The following is a 16,061-nucleotide window of genomic DNA, read 5'->3' on the forward strand; positions in this document are numbered from 1 at the left end:
ATTATCACGGCCGGTGCCTCTTAACACATAAATATTACATACGTACCAGAAAAGTAGAGCAGTATTATCATAGAAAAATAACAAAACTGCAAAAGGGATAAAATTTTCATAAAGACTTCCTGCTCAATAATTTACGGGCGGCAATTTGCAATTTAAAATTGCAACTGTAATTCCATAAATTCGACGCCTTCCAGCGCTGTGTCGTTTCCATGTGTCGTAAGCGAAAAACCCTCTGTCTGGTAGAGTGTTGGCAGGAAGCAAAGCTTTGAACTGTGTACGGTTAATGGTCCATTAGAAACTGCACTCAGTTGGCATGTAGCAGCCCGATTCATCGCTGAACCCACCTCATTCATCAGAAAACTAAAAGGAATCTTTTAGTTCTACCTTCTTTTATTAAATTGGTAGTTTTAACGCGTGCGGTGTTAACCGACTTGCTATAGTATTTTATCAGTAACTTTGCCTGTAAAAATAATTAATGGAATGGCATAAGTAACTTTACCTTTGTGACATTTTAATGCAATAGCTAAAATGTTTAATAAGGTTGTATAACAAACTGCAATGCTCGCTTCCATACAATTATTATAAATTAAGAAGTTTGACTTGCGATTTCATACAAATGGCTGAACGAATCTAAATAAAAATTGATATGAAGATAGATTGTAATCTGAGGACGAATATTTTATCGTTAAAAGGAAACCGAATTAATAGTAATAGCAAATATTTTATAGTCAAAAATTTAGGTTTTTTTCTAGCAGGGTTCAATATGTGATTAAATTAAAAAGATCTTTCAATCTATTAAAGAACTCAGGAATAAAGTAAATAATATCTAAATTAGTTCTCTATTCCTAAAATAATATAAATTAATAATAATCACACAGACAGACAAATAATATAAATTAAAAATAATTTATGTTACAAATTAAAGTTATTGAAATATGAAAATATATACACTTAATAGCACCAAAACTAAAATATATACGTGAATACAAAAAACTAATACTGATAAGCAACAATATAGCACATAATAAGGTCATAAAATCCCTTGTACCTCACAATTTAGACGTAATGTTATCCCTTCTGTTTGTATTAGTGATTGCACAACATTTACTATCCATCAGACGTAACACGGCAGTACTTACTCAGGTGAGTTACAACTTTACCAACTATTTCTTCTAGCAATCCCAAATTCTCTCTGTACGAAACTATTTTACCTCTATTTTATAGTCAAAAAATAGTGTAAGGGTTTTTATATACTGAAGCTGGCGTACAGTTATAATGCACTTTTTTTGATTAAATTAAGACACATCTGATGGTAAATGATCATCATCATCATCATCAGCCCACTGCAGTCCACTGCTGGACATAAGCCTCTCCCAAGGCACGCCACTGGGCACGATCTTCAGCCCTTCTCAAGACGTAACTACACTACGTTTGAATAAAGTAAATATTTTATAGAGAAACTCCAAGCATAGTCCAGTCGTATCGTAAATAAGTCATGACGGGTAGGACGCACTGGTTATAGCTTTCTCTATTGCCCTAGATAAATAATATACAATTCGAGAGATAATAATCACACATTGAACATGATCTTGGTTTTGTCCAATTCATAATATAAATTAAAAATAATGATGACAATGTCGTCAGCAAATTGAGAGATGTTCTCGCCGTTGACATTAATGAAATATGAAAATATATCCAGTTGTAAATAATTTAGGGGATATAACTTAAACTGTAATAATTTAGGGGATATAACATCCCCCTGTCTTACACCACGCTTTAGGTGGATATGCTTAGTCTGCTGGGTTTGTACTTGGACGGTCAACGTTATAGAGACATCTCAAATATATATATGGTACGTGAATACAGAAAAACGATAATACTGATAAGCTAGACACAATATACTCTTCCGTTTTCTGTATAACTTACTGTGTAATGAATGGTCATACTTCGAAACCCGGCCTGTTCCGGGGTTGAAACTCATGTCGCGCAAGCCGATTCGTGATCTCTTGAAAATAGCTTGTATATATTTAGATAGTTCTTCGTTTTATCTCCTTTTTGATGTTATGGCCCTACTCCATCTGTTTGTATTGAAGAGTGAGTACCGCAAGTACAGGAGTACCTCCAGCCTTCAGGAGCTCAGTGGTTATTCCGTCTTCACCTGGGGCTTTTCCATTTTTGAGCTGTTTAAGAGCCATCGATCTCGTAACTAACGGGCATCTCCTCAGTGTAGTGGCGTGTCAGAGGAGCTCTGGAATCGACAACAAGAGATTCAGGCCGATATGCATTGAGGCGTACAGTTCTCCGAAAAAGTCTTCAACTATTTCTTCGGTAAGCAGATGTGGTTACCTTCGACAAGTGCCTCCTCTCTGTTGGACGAAACTGATTTCTGCTCAATTGCTTTTTCAATTAAAAGTGTGTTCGAGGATCGGAGATCACGTCGTACCAATTTAGATATTTTTTTATTCAGTACCCGGTGTTCTGGTGATGTTAGCGTCGAGGACTTGTCGCGTCGATGTTGAATAAGCTGCAGAGTCTCTTCCGAAAGTCTAGTCCTTTTTCCTGTACGCCTCTTCTCGCAAAATTCAACTTGAGGCAAGCTATTATAGTATCGAGTCTTTGGTCAATACTGTCTGTGGTTTCCAAAACAGCAAACCGGTTTTCCAGTTTTAATGGAATGCTTTAGAACCAACGATGGTTTGGAGCATATTTGGCCGGAGCGTATATTCTTTCCAGCTTGAGATCGATATTCAGAGAGCCACGAACTAATCTGTGACGGTTTTAAACCTAGTGATCACAGAGACATCTCTGAATATACGCTTCTTATCCGTCAAGATGAAGTCGATCTCGTTTTTGGTCATAGAGTCGGGGCTCTGCCACGTCCACTTTCGTTGAGGTTGTTTCTTGAAGAAAGAATTCATCAAGAACAACCCCTCTTTCTCTAGAAAGTTGACGAGCATTTGCCCCCTATGATTCCTACTACCAAAACCATGTGGTCCCATAGCTGTCGATTCGCTGCCGGTTTGGATTCCCACTTTAGCATTAAAATCCCCCATAACAATGTTGTAGAATGCCTTTGAGGTGTTATGTATGGCCTTGGATATGTCTTCGTACATACTTTCTACTTCATCATCCGAGTGTGCCGATGTCGGTGCGTATACTTGCACAACTTTAAGGCTATACCTCTCAGTTAGCTTCAATACCAGATACGCAACCCTATTCGACACACTGGAGATTTCCACAACATTGTTTATTAGGGTCTTATGGACCAAAAACCCGACACCACCTTGGGAAGGTTGTTCTCCCTCCCTGAAATACATAAGATGGCCAGATTCCAGAGTCATGGTGTCCTCCCCCTCTCTTCGGACTTCACAAAGACCAAGAATATGCCATCTTATATATTTCAGTTCTTCTTCCAGTTGCGCGAGGTGTTCATCCAGTCGCAGTGTACGTCCGTTATACGTAGCCAGGGTCAATGAGTGTTGGCGGCCTACCGTAGCCCGGGGATTCTTAGCACCCCTTGCTCTGCCGTTACCATAACCGCCGCCTTGGCCAGGAATAGCAGAGCGGCCGGGAACTAGGGGCCATGGTTGTGTAGGACCTGTCATGGGAGGAATGTGCCCATAATCGCCACGCTGGGCATGCGGGTTGGCGATCGCAAACAGTTTCTCGCACCGATGACGCTGCTGCCCATCATCAGTCTGTGGGATTTGAAACTGTGTAGTTAGAATGGTTATACCGCCATTTGTCGGTCGTCAGAGCCTCGTCTGTTATTTAGCAGGATGTACCGCGAGCAGGTGAGGTTGACTTAGAGCACTGGGCTGGTGTTCGCGCTCCCTTACATCCCCGCGCTCCCTTACATAATATATATGAAAATAACGATAAAATCATAATGGTAAATGATAACCGCCGTCTATGAGCACTGGTAATAGGGCATTGTAAGTCAGTTGGCGGTCTTTAAGAAGGGGTGTGTAGGGATAAGTATTAAGAGAAAAGGAAGACCGAGTCATCATGCGAAACGCTATAACGCCTATATTCTGAAAAGGTGTGGTATTATGGTTCATGCAGGCTGCGTTTTGCGTTACGTATTAATATGCATTTGTGCTGCACATTAACACGTAATTATACGGCATGCTCTATACCACTTATAACTACATATACCGGTACTTATTGTAGAATAGTGAGACGTCTTTAATTTGTAAGGAATAAGGTATATATCTGCGATTAAATTTGGTCCATATTGAAAGTCCCACTTATATAAAAGAGACAAAAATCTTTAGTCTATAATTATGCTGACCTACGATTAACAACATCTTCTGTGATTCGATCCTAATTATCCAATATTCTAAGTTATTGCGAGAAACTTTAACACACAATCAGACAAACAGATAAGTAGATTATTTTCGCTTCATAAAAAATGAAACGCCGGAGAAGATTTAAAGTAGGTAAATAGAAATAGATAATAATAAAAATCTTATATGCTCTCACGAAAACTCCTAGTAAGTTACCTAGTCTCAACGTAATCGAAATGTCCAAGACAATACAAAAACACAATGGCCTTTCCGTAACTTTATGTTAATAGATTGCAGGTACAAATCTCAGCCGGGAACAAATACCCAAGAGGATGGACCGAGCCACTAACGAGCGGGTAATATTTCCTACGTACCTACATGCCCTAAAGCCATGAACACGAGCGCTGGTAAAATAAGACTCAGTATTTCGAATCGACAACTCGGCAAATTCTCTAGTGTAGCTAATGCTAATGGACTGTAGTGATCACTCCTGTCTCTAAATCTCTCTACTCTGATCTATACACACACTGGTTGTTACTCACGATTTAGATGTATAAATTGCCTATATCCCTCCTCGTCATACAGTTTACATACCTTTATTTCATTAAGATGCGTTCAACCGTTTAATCGTGAAAAAACAATAAACAGAAAGACAGAGAGACACGCTTTAGAATTGATAACATTAGTATGTATCAATATATAATAAAATTATTACAGGCTTTGATATATTATTGAATAAATAAAATATATATTGAGCTTCTTTACCAGAGCAACAGAAGCTAAAACAGCAGTTATATTTAGGACTCTTTGTATATTTGTTAATGAAAATGACGATATGAAAATGTAATGCACAAAAAATAAAAATAATATTTGGATCTCTATAAAATCATAATGTCGTTAATAGATACTTAGCAACTATTATAGACTTAACTCAAAGCGAGTGAAGTTTTAATTGCAAATAAATCTGTACATCCAATTAAACGATCTGGCACTTGTTGTTATGTACAAGCCCTTACACAAATGTACCTGATTAATTTGAACGGAATCTCGACCACTTTCTATCTTTCCGCCCGATCCCTTTTTAACCCAACAACAAGTATAATAAAATAGCCTACATTTTAATTAAACACTTGAGTAATTTGTATTACCTTTTATATTATATTGAAAAGGTTGTGTAGTTATAAAGGACTAAGAATAGTGAGTTCCTAATGTTAAAAATTATGTTATATATATATATATATATATATAAAAGCAACATTCTACTTACATCTATTCTACTTACAGAAGCAACTGATGTCATTTAAGATAAGGTCACCATTTTAAATCTGTTGGGAGACGATTGATAACAATGTACCGTGTAATATTCCTTCAACTTCAACTTCTTTGCAAAACGCCGGGAATCTTTATTGCGAATTCACTGCGAACTCATTGAAATCTTTTTATCTCTACCTTTTTCACTTGCACAATTGGAATTACTACTATTTAATTCCATTAGGGTTTCATTATCTATAAAAAATAAATAATAGCTATATAAATCCCATTATCCGATGTAAATTTCCAAATATTATGCATGCTTATTACTTCAAATTCCAAAACGACTAACTCATTTTATAGCTTTTATATTAACCTCTTATGTATGGTTAAAATTTGTAAAAAAAAAGTTACGGTATAAAATCAATATAATACAAATACATAAATTGACCCTCAGGATTAGTATCTTACTTTAACCACCATTATCTATTACGTATTACGATTTGCTTTCCTTTCTCATAGACACCCAGTACACCCCTGGGAAGCCAATAGTTCACAGCTATTTCTGCAGTATAGAAACGATTAATTTATATTTATATACTACATATATAGCGGACTAATGTACGATTACTCCTAATGATAAATGCTCGATGTAGCCTGTCCAATACCAATTATATCAAGTGCACGTTGCCAGCTCTGAACAGTTTTCCCAACGGGCTCTGGAGGATAGCTTTTACATTACATTTATTCTGTTTCACCAGTTTCTGAGTCATTTTCCTCGTTCTACATCCATTTCCACATCTGGTTTCAATCCTAGTAATGATTTATCGAACGTCACCGTTCATGGCACCATGCCCTTTCTATCATCTGCAAAAGTATAAGACAAAGTCACTATTGTCGTTTGTATGTTTCTCAAACTACCCTTAATTTTTCTAAATAGTCAATATTTTGATGCAGTTTTCAATACAATTTTTAATTTTTCTTTTTGGAAAGTTTATATGCATATATAATACGTGCGTTGACAACTGGCGTATTGCTAATACTACTGTACTACTGTATCGCTAGTACAAATGCAAGTCTTAAACAGTATGATAAGACAAAACCCTTTTAATATGCTCATAAAACTGTACCTACCATATTCACTTAGAAATAAAATTGTTATTTTGAAAATTAAACTTGAACTTTTATTTTACTTTGCATTCGATTGAAAATTTTAAAAAATAATTTAAATTTTTCTTTGTGATATTTAGTTTAATAACTACTATCTAGTTCATTAACTCGGACCTACCATATATAACCATAAATATATGAAGTATTTATATCTTCAAAACTATATAAAACAATGTATTCATATTATTACAGGTAAGATAGGAATCGAGATAGAAATGTGAATCACACAAAATTCTATCACGAGTAAGGATTTTTGAAAATATATACGAACATGAAAGATATCGAATTTCGCGTGGGTGAAGCGTGGGTTTGTTTCTAGTAAAGGCGCTTTGAAATCTAAAAGGAAAAAAGAAACAATCATGGGAATACCTATGAAATATATATACACTTTAAAATATATTACTTTAGAAGTGTATATACGAGAATATACTAAAGAAACTTTATGACAATGTTAATTTATATTTAAATATACGTGACAATATATATTTCAACTATCACATAGACATTACTAGGCGATGAAGAAATTGGCCACTTATCTAAGAAAAATCCACTTCGCCAAATGCGAAGATCTGAAATCGTATTTAACCTAATTATAGGGGTCGATTCCCTTGAGAGTTCATTACAGCCTTCCTAATTCCTTTCTTATTACGAACCCATACTTATTAATTTTGATACAAAAATTCTTCTAGAATCTGTGGCATAGTCCATTTGATAATACTTGAGAGAATTAAAATGGATGACTACTGATGTAAAGCCATTTTGTCGATTTATCTAACGAGTCCTTGACCCAGCAATCGTCAAATGGCTTATCTATTGCTTTCCTTGTTTCGCCATCTAACAAACATTTACGTAGATTACTGTATTTTTTTTCTGTTTCCAAATCCTCTTTGAAGAAAAAGGAAAAGATTAAAAGGCTGTTCACTAAATAATCGACTAAGTAATCAAATTGAATTTATTTATCAGAAACATTCTCCGTTCGTATCGTCTACTTAATAATGAAGAATAAACTTTAATATGTTTTATGATGATGAAATCAAATGATTATATATATATCTGAGAGCCCGTTATAAATAGCAATACCTACATTTTTTTATCTATAACATCATCATAGGATTTTGAATTGGTTATCAAACACTTCGTAGGCCCAAAAAGTTTAAAATGCCAATGACATACATCCAATGAGAAAAGATATCTGCCGGAAACAGTACTACAATAGTACGAAAGAATGCTTTTATTGACCATTATAATAATCAAGAAACTAAGTAGCAAGAAACTACTTATTAGGACTAACATCTGATTCTTAACTACTTTGTATAACGTCATACTGAATATCAGAATAATATAGGTATGACAGCTGCCCTCTCTCTTTTTTGGAGAAACTTTCCAGAGTAGGGTACGTATGGTAGCATCTTTAAAATCCCAAAAGATACATACGTCTAGGGTCGGCCCTATTTATAATACATTCTATTGAGTCTATAGAATTTGACCCTTACTCTTTTACAGAAAATTATATTTCCCTTTCACATCCAATTACATTCCCATATGATATGTTAGGATTGGATATATTGTAATACAGAAACAAATATTGCTCCACTTTAATGAAATTCTTGATTACTCATTTTCAAAAACCTCCATCAGTAGTTTTTTGGGAAAACTTTAGCAAACTCACTCTACAACTTGCAAGCTGATTTTTGGTGCAATCGAATTAGTGCCCAATAAAGGTCTTTATATATACTTTATACTACATATAACATATTATTGACTTTATATACAAATTACTAAATAAAATTGTAAAATCATGATGACATAAAAACTGTCTGCTGTATAAATCGCTAGAGGAATTGGAGATAAAATTTTCACAGAATTTTTTGATAAATATGGGTCAGCATAAAGGGAAATAAGAAAAATACGGAGGCGTATTTTCTGTTTTCTTTACTTCTTCTTTACCAATGTGTTGACTGGAGAGAGGGGATCAAATATTTCTTCTGAATATTTTGAACTTTCCACCTAGTATTATATCAATTAATGAATTTATGAATAATAGATGGCACTGTACAGATGCCAATTATATGCCGTCATTAAAAATGGTGTATTCATATTATTAATAAAGTAAGTCTAAAAAATATCCTTTGTATGGTATGATACTTTTTGGGTATTATACATTATAGTATATATATATATACATTTTACTTTATAAGTTTTTAAGTACATTTATAATATGTATATTTATATATTGTACTTACGTATTTATTTTATTATGTGTTTATTTTTTCCTTTTTATTGTTATTATCATTTCTGTATAAGCTTCTATTCCCAGCACTCGACAATTCCTCTCAGTCATTCAAAGGTTGACTGCAAGAAATCCCTCATTAGATAAGTCCGCCATTGTACAATTTATTTCTTAAGGTCGTTGTTTCCTGTCATATTAAGTGTTATTTCTGTTTCTGTACTTCAGTTTAATATAAAATTTGATTACCACAACTATAGAAAAAGACCAGAAACTCCAAGTGTTAAAATAAGATGTGGAAAGTATACTCAGTCTATTTATGGATTATCAACACGACAGACTGATCACAGGTACCGAGAAAGGTGGCATCTGGACAGCTCCTCGAAACGTGCTCAGAAAATGAAGTATACAGACGTCTGTGGCTGTACTTTATTATTACAGAACTTATATAAAATGTAACGAACTTTCTAGACAGTTCGTGTATACTATCACAAGTAGAATGGACACAGATATTTTTAGAGCAGTTATTGAAATGAATATTAAAAGTTAAAAAATAAAATATGTATCAATACTGTAGATAGATAGATAGAATATACCTTTCCTCATTACATCTGTATAATAAATAATAAGATGGCAAATGCAAGCAATGTTTTCATAGCAACCTTATGGGAACAGATATAATTGTGGTACATATGGGTGACATATAAATAAAGGAATACTTTAGAATAGATATACCAAAGAAACAAAACTACAATTAGAACTACTACTACCTAATTTATGCCAAGAGGAAAATAAATACAAATAAATAAATACAGGTAGAATAAATATAGTTCTGAACAATTAAACAACTATTGGTTAAATAAATGTACATAGAGAAATAAATATATAGATACAAATTAATATTATTTAAATGCCTGATTTAAAGAAGAACATACAAACATTGAGTAGATGGTCTTTTACTAATAATAACTTATTACTTAATTAAGTCTATTCGGATTTTACTCCCTTTAAGAGACAAAGAGGGCTGAAGACATAAATTATTATATACTTCATGACCAAAAACATGAAATCTATTAATAGCGCTGGGATCGAACTCGGACCGACTGAAGATAAAGTAGTAACTCAATTCACAACACAGTCAAAGTCGTAATGTATTTATCGGACAATTCTGTAGACATTCAATGGTTTAAATATTATTTACTAATAATAAAAATCCCCAATTACATCCGTACTTATTACATGAGCAGTTGTTGTTTTAAACATTCATATGTAAGCGTTACAGCCTCTGTTATGTCTATAGGAATGTCCTTACTAATGAATTAATCGATACAATCAGTGTACAATATCAGTTGATCCTTAGCTTATAATAAATTATTATACCATTGGGGTCAGTTAATATAAGCAATGACTGTACCAAACAGCTTTGTTCTGTAACGAAGTTATTCGCTCTTATTTGATTTGAGTATTATTACTCTTTTATGCAACAATGGGAAAGACAAATAAACAGATAATATAACTCGATGTATATTTTGTACTATTATATTAATATTGAATCAGTAATAATACATGTAAGTATTAGATAACACTTTTTATTGGTATTTTAACTGTATAATTAGTATTTAGTGTATTTTTTTAGAATTTTTATTATTATAGTTTTAAAATATTTTTTGTATGATGAAAGTGTGTGATAAATGAAAATTTGTAACCTTCCCTTATGAAGCAATTATTGCAACAACTAGTAAATTTATGAACATAGGAATGGAGAATAGTAGCAAACGTCAGTTTTATACGTAGACAGCACCACGGACTTTCTATCATCATGTATTGAATACGTCATACATTATTCCGGAGGACTAAGATATCCTGCCAGCGTACCCTGGCTAATTTCAATGGCATATCCAACCTTTCTACCAAAACGTAGCTGACACATGATCAAACATATCTCATTTCCGTTTACCGATAATGTTCAAGTTTATGGCGCGTAATTCGCGAAATATCGCATTAAAGAATGATCGTAAACCGAAGCTGTTGCGAGAAGTCGACACTGAGTGTTTTAAATAATTTCCCCTGACATGGACCGGGGTAATTTGTCAACGTCGCGACCCACCGAGCGCACTTCACGTGATACACAGTGACTCGGGCTTTTCGCGCCCGTTTCATAAAGCGCCCTGTACACTGCACGCAAAAAACACAGTCTACGGATTATTATATTTTTTGTGTAATATTTTAAAGAGAAAAGATTTAATTATTGAAGTCTTTTTTATGATGGTAATTGTTTGATACATCCGCCTGCCCTAACAGCTAATGTTGGTGGGGCACCAGTGGAGGATGATATAACGAGAATAAAGTCAGATCAGTTAGCTCATCAAATCAAATTATTATACAAATTCTTCAAGAATTTAGATGAATGATGGTTTTAGGGAGAACCGCTTGAAGGTCATCCTGTCCACATTACTAATTAATGAGGTTAATAATAAATAAATATATTCAGAGTTAACTGAATATTAATTTTGAATATGTAATATGTTTAGGTTTACATAGAGTAAACCAATTTTGATATCATTGAAGCGGTGGTATCTGATGTGCCTGATGAGTTAAGAAAATGGGACTAATACGACAGCGATATATAATAGAACATTACGAAAAGGATATGTCTAATTAATATTATTATAAAATTTATAATTAAAATTAATCAAGGAATTCGCTACAATCATGTTAATTTGAAACATCACTACAAGTACTGCACACTTTACTATTAAAAACATAGGGCGTGTGCAAATCCAATCGCTTATCACTTACTGTATAATTCATATACATGTAATAGTTTCTTCGACTGTAAATAAAAATATCTGTGGACATATTATTACATATACAAATTATTTGAAGTATTTTCTAATATAACTATTTAAATTAATTCTTATTACTAAAACAATTGTGTAAATTATTATTAAGATATACTGCATATATCCCAATAAAACGTATGGAATGACGCCTTAACACCACTCATTGAATAAAGATTTCCAACTTACCCTTTCGAACCGCCTAATGGTGTACAGATAAAAATGTCCTTATAAAACAACATCTTGGAAGATCGATAAGGGTCATCTTAAGGCTGAACTCTATTGAGATTTAGAGCCAATTCTGGATAATTTTATTGAATTTTATCACTACGTCGTAAATAGTCAACAAAAACAAACAGAGTATAATATCTAGCAGTGGTAATAAAATTTATATGTTTTCTTATATCGCTATGGTGACAATCAAGCATCTGATGGTAAACAGTTGCCACATCCTATGGACACCTGAAACACCACAGATATCACGTACGCTTTGACAGAAATAGAAATTGATTACCATAAGAGTCGTGGTCTGTTCAATTTTAATCAAATTAGATGTCAATACAAAATCAAATGCAAAAAGTCAAAATACCATAAAACTGAAATTCTTTTTGCATTTAAGCAATGGCATCTAAAATTAAAAATAGTGCAATTATAGTGCAGTAATTTCATTCGTATTTTCTCTAATATGTAATGATTAAAATCAAATGCTTATCGCAAATGTTATATAATAATAAACTAAAATATTAAGATAATCATAAGTATATTTTTAATAAATCTAAAATATAATTATATTCACAAAGAAATAATAGTAATGTATAGATATCGTAGCAGTAAAAGCGGTAGTTTCATGAATTTCCAAACACATTCTGAGTAAACGGTTTTTAGTGACAAATATTCTTATGTTGTCATTGTTGAAGAACAAAATAGAAGGAAAAGGGTAAGGCGAAGACCGAGACATAAAGTTAAAGTCGTGTCATATCAACATTTAAAAAGAAAGATGGAAGTTCGTGGGTACTGGCAACAGCTCCAGCGACAAGGGCGTGGTTCTTCAATTGTTATTACTCTATTTATTTTAGGCTACCAGGCCCATATTATAAATACCTTATAGACTAACATACATATGAATTAATATATGGTGTGTGTATATAATCGTATATTCATAATACACCATGTATTATGAATATACGAGTATGAATGTTATTAATATTTGTATATGTGATTGAATTTAGATTAATTATTTTGACTCATTTTCTTATAATATAAATTAAAATTATTTTTTAATTTATTTTATAGATGACTAGTTGTTTCTCCCAACTTGATATGCTGTATAGAGATAAACGATAGCTAATTATTTCCCCGCTATACAATTTTTTTAACAGTAAATTTTATTGAAATCCATTCAATTGTTTACAGTCAGACAGAACACCAGACACTTTCTAATATATAGTAAAAGTATGGATAATTCGTTGTATTGCATGCTTCTTTTATTGCAATTTTGTTATTAAATTTATATCTGGCCCTAGTGAATAAAAGACAGTGTGTAATTAGAATTTTATATTTAGAAATATACTAACAAACGTCTTCCATTGTTTCGTTGGTTTTGTTGACATTGTATGAATATTTTATCAAATATATGCATGTTGTAGATTTATAATTTCACTATATTTATTTACACTGCTATTTAAACCCCTACATTGTTATATCATACAATGTTATAATTCGAGTATAAATTATATACTTAATACTAAATTTCATTCCTAACCGCAACGATCAAATCAAGACCCATATCTGTCCGTAGGGTATTCAAGATATTACAGCGGTATTAAAGCTCAGATGAACATTTTACGGTACATCGTATATTTCACAAGGGTCAGGTGTTAGAGATTTCTATGATTAAATGAATCTGCCTATAAATGTTGCGGTTAGACGAAGGGACATATGGTTTTACATAGATATAATTTCTTAAAAATATGCACAATATGAAATTTTATACCTATATTAGAGTTTTAAATGAATTGGTTTAGTTTACGTATATTAATGTATCAAAATACAGTCAAAAGAAAAATATTTATAAGTAATTCCTGTTCTTTTATTTTTTAATGTATAACTTGAATGGTAAACAAGGTCCATCTGGTTGTATGGTGGCCTATGTACATGAAGTGACATGAAATGACTAATCATTCCGTATGTGTTCCTATTCCAACGGACTAAGAGGTCACGGCTTTGTACACTAATTGCAATCACATACATCACAGCCCAAGCATCAACAAACAAACCGAAATAGCTAACAATGAAGCTGCTTTGCGGCTATGTAAGATGTGTCAGATAATCAGATGACCTTATCTAAATTTGATATTCTTTGAGAAAAAGGTTTTTTTGTAAATTCCATACAATACGAAGTCGCGCTGAAAATACTGCGTGCTGTAACATTTTCATTCAATTACTAAACACTTCTATCATGATAAACGGCAGCTACGCCTACTATTGCTACACTAGCCAGATGGAGTTCTTTTCTTATTTTACAAGATGCATTATTGCTTTAGTCCCCTAATCGTATTTTGCTACATCCTGAACATGGGAAATGTGGTGACATATTTGTTCTAACTACACGAACAAGTAGGAAGTCTCTGTAAACATTAGATTATTGATGAGCAAATTTCCGGTGTATGTATTTCGAGTAAAGCGTTAGTCCTCAAAGGATGTGAAGTACTAGATACTTGTGCAACAATATTGTGTTCCAAAACAGAAACCGGAGCAACAAAGTAGATACACTACAAGTATAATGGACTCGTCTAACAAAACGAAATTGGGCGCAATCAGCCCTACACATTTCACATCGCTGTACAGCAATGGTTGTTTAGGGACAAATGTAAACTGTTGAAAGAATAAACATTTTCCTCTTCTAAGTATCAAGTAACGGAAGTCATTTTGTTAAGAAGATTTAAGCTAAAACAAACAGAATTCTTTGAAGTAAATTTATATAAAATAATTATTTTATGTTATTAAGTAAATTAATTAATAAGTCCTTTTATTCTACTACTCATTCTATATAAAGATTTTTGTATGCGATATAAAGATTTTTTTAACACGTTTTTACATTATCCAATATTATTTTCATACGGATACTACCTTTTGAAAATATTCTATCGCCTATGTTTATCTGGAATACTGTTGAATTCTAATGGTATGGATTTTCTCAAATCATTACAGTAGTTTCGGATCCTTCAATGTAAACAGACAACCAAATCTTTTCTCTTTATAATGTTACGTTGAGCCTGCGGTTTCACCCGCGTAAAATTTGTAACTTATATGTGTTACTCCGCTGCATTACAAGATATATTAATGTATTTTTTATTAAAATTTATTTAGTAGTTTTTTGCGTAAAAGAGTGATAAACATCCATCCATGCATCGACACTTACAAACTTTCACGTTTATAATATTAATAAAGTGTAGACACAAAGTTATTCTTTGAACTCTATCGTTCTACTGTTTACCAGTTATAGGTATTAATATTCTCATATGTATTGGAGTAATACATAAGTTAGAAAATAAACACACGTGCCTTTTACTGTACGTTAAATAATTATTATTACACCTACTTTGTATATAACACGCGAAGAACAAGAATATACAATGTTACGTTTAGTACTTACCTTTATTATGTTTTAGCGTAGAGGAAGTAATAAAATGGTTTGAAAGTTACATACAGTACACCACAAATCTGCCAAACGTTTAGTACGTACTTTTGCAGAAATTAATTTATGCTTAAAATTATATGTAATATAAAGTATACTTAATATAAAACAGAACGTGATCGCTTTTAATTACGCCACCGCCAAATGTTAAATAATAATTGAAACTTTCTACGGAAACTTCTAAATATTGTTAGAGGAAGACTTTAACAATTTTATGTAACAAATAAGAATTTTCTTTATCTTGTATAATCGGTCTATGAACTGTGAATACGATAACATTATGTATTTATCCTTTCAACTGTTAGCTGGCAAAATGACATTAACACCTCATCTGTGAAACTAATTACAGGACTTCTCACAGATGGAGTTTTGGACTCATAGCATATTTGGCTCCTTCGCAATTTTTTTTTAGCTTCACCGGACGTTAGGGGGCGAGTACAGATGGCACTCCAAAACCGCGGAAAGACATATGGAGCGGCTGAAGGCCAACTCCTGCCTGACGGATATGTCCTTCGCAGATGAGAGGTTACGACGATATCATTATATTCTACAATCCAATCAACCTTTTTTTTGTAAATGATTTATTC

General features: G+C 32.9%; 2 protein-coding genes across 2 annotated transcripts in view; one reads left to right on the forward strand and one right to left on the reverse strand.

Moving 5' to 3' along the window:
• LOC131846095 (CD151 antigen-like) overlaps positions 1 to 16,061 on the forward strand; it is an 81,698-nt gene that overhangs the window by 12,069 nt on the left and 53,568 nt on the right. The gene's annotated exons all lie outside the window — the stretch shown is intronic.
• LOC131846128 (craniofacial development protein 2-like) lies at positions 2,763 to 5,589 on the reverse strand. The gene is made up of 3 exons (XM_059195354.1): positions 5,572 to 5,589; positions 4,668 to 4,805; positions 2,763 to 3,698 (listed from the first exon to the last, which is right to left on the reverse strand). Exons 1-3 carry the CDS (start codon positions 5,587 to 5,589, stop codon positions 2,763 to 2,765), a joined length of 1,092 nt encoding a protein of 363 aa, XP_059051337.1.

Source organism: Achroia grisella, unplaced genomic scaffold (assembly GCF_030625045.1).
Source record: "Achroia grisella isolate CSIRO2021 unplaced genomic scaffold, CSIRO_AGI_Agris_v1 utg501, whole genome shotgun sequence".
In the NCBI taxonomy this organism is placed as follows: Eukaryota; Metazoa; Arthropoda; class Insecta; order Lepidoptera; family Pyralidae; genus Achroia; species Achroia grisella.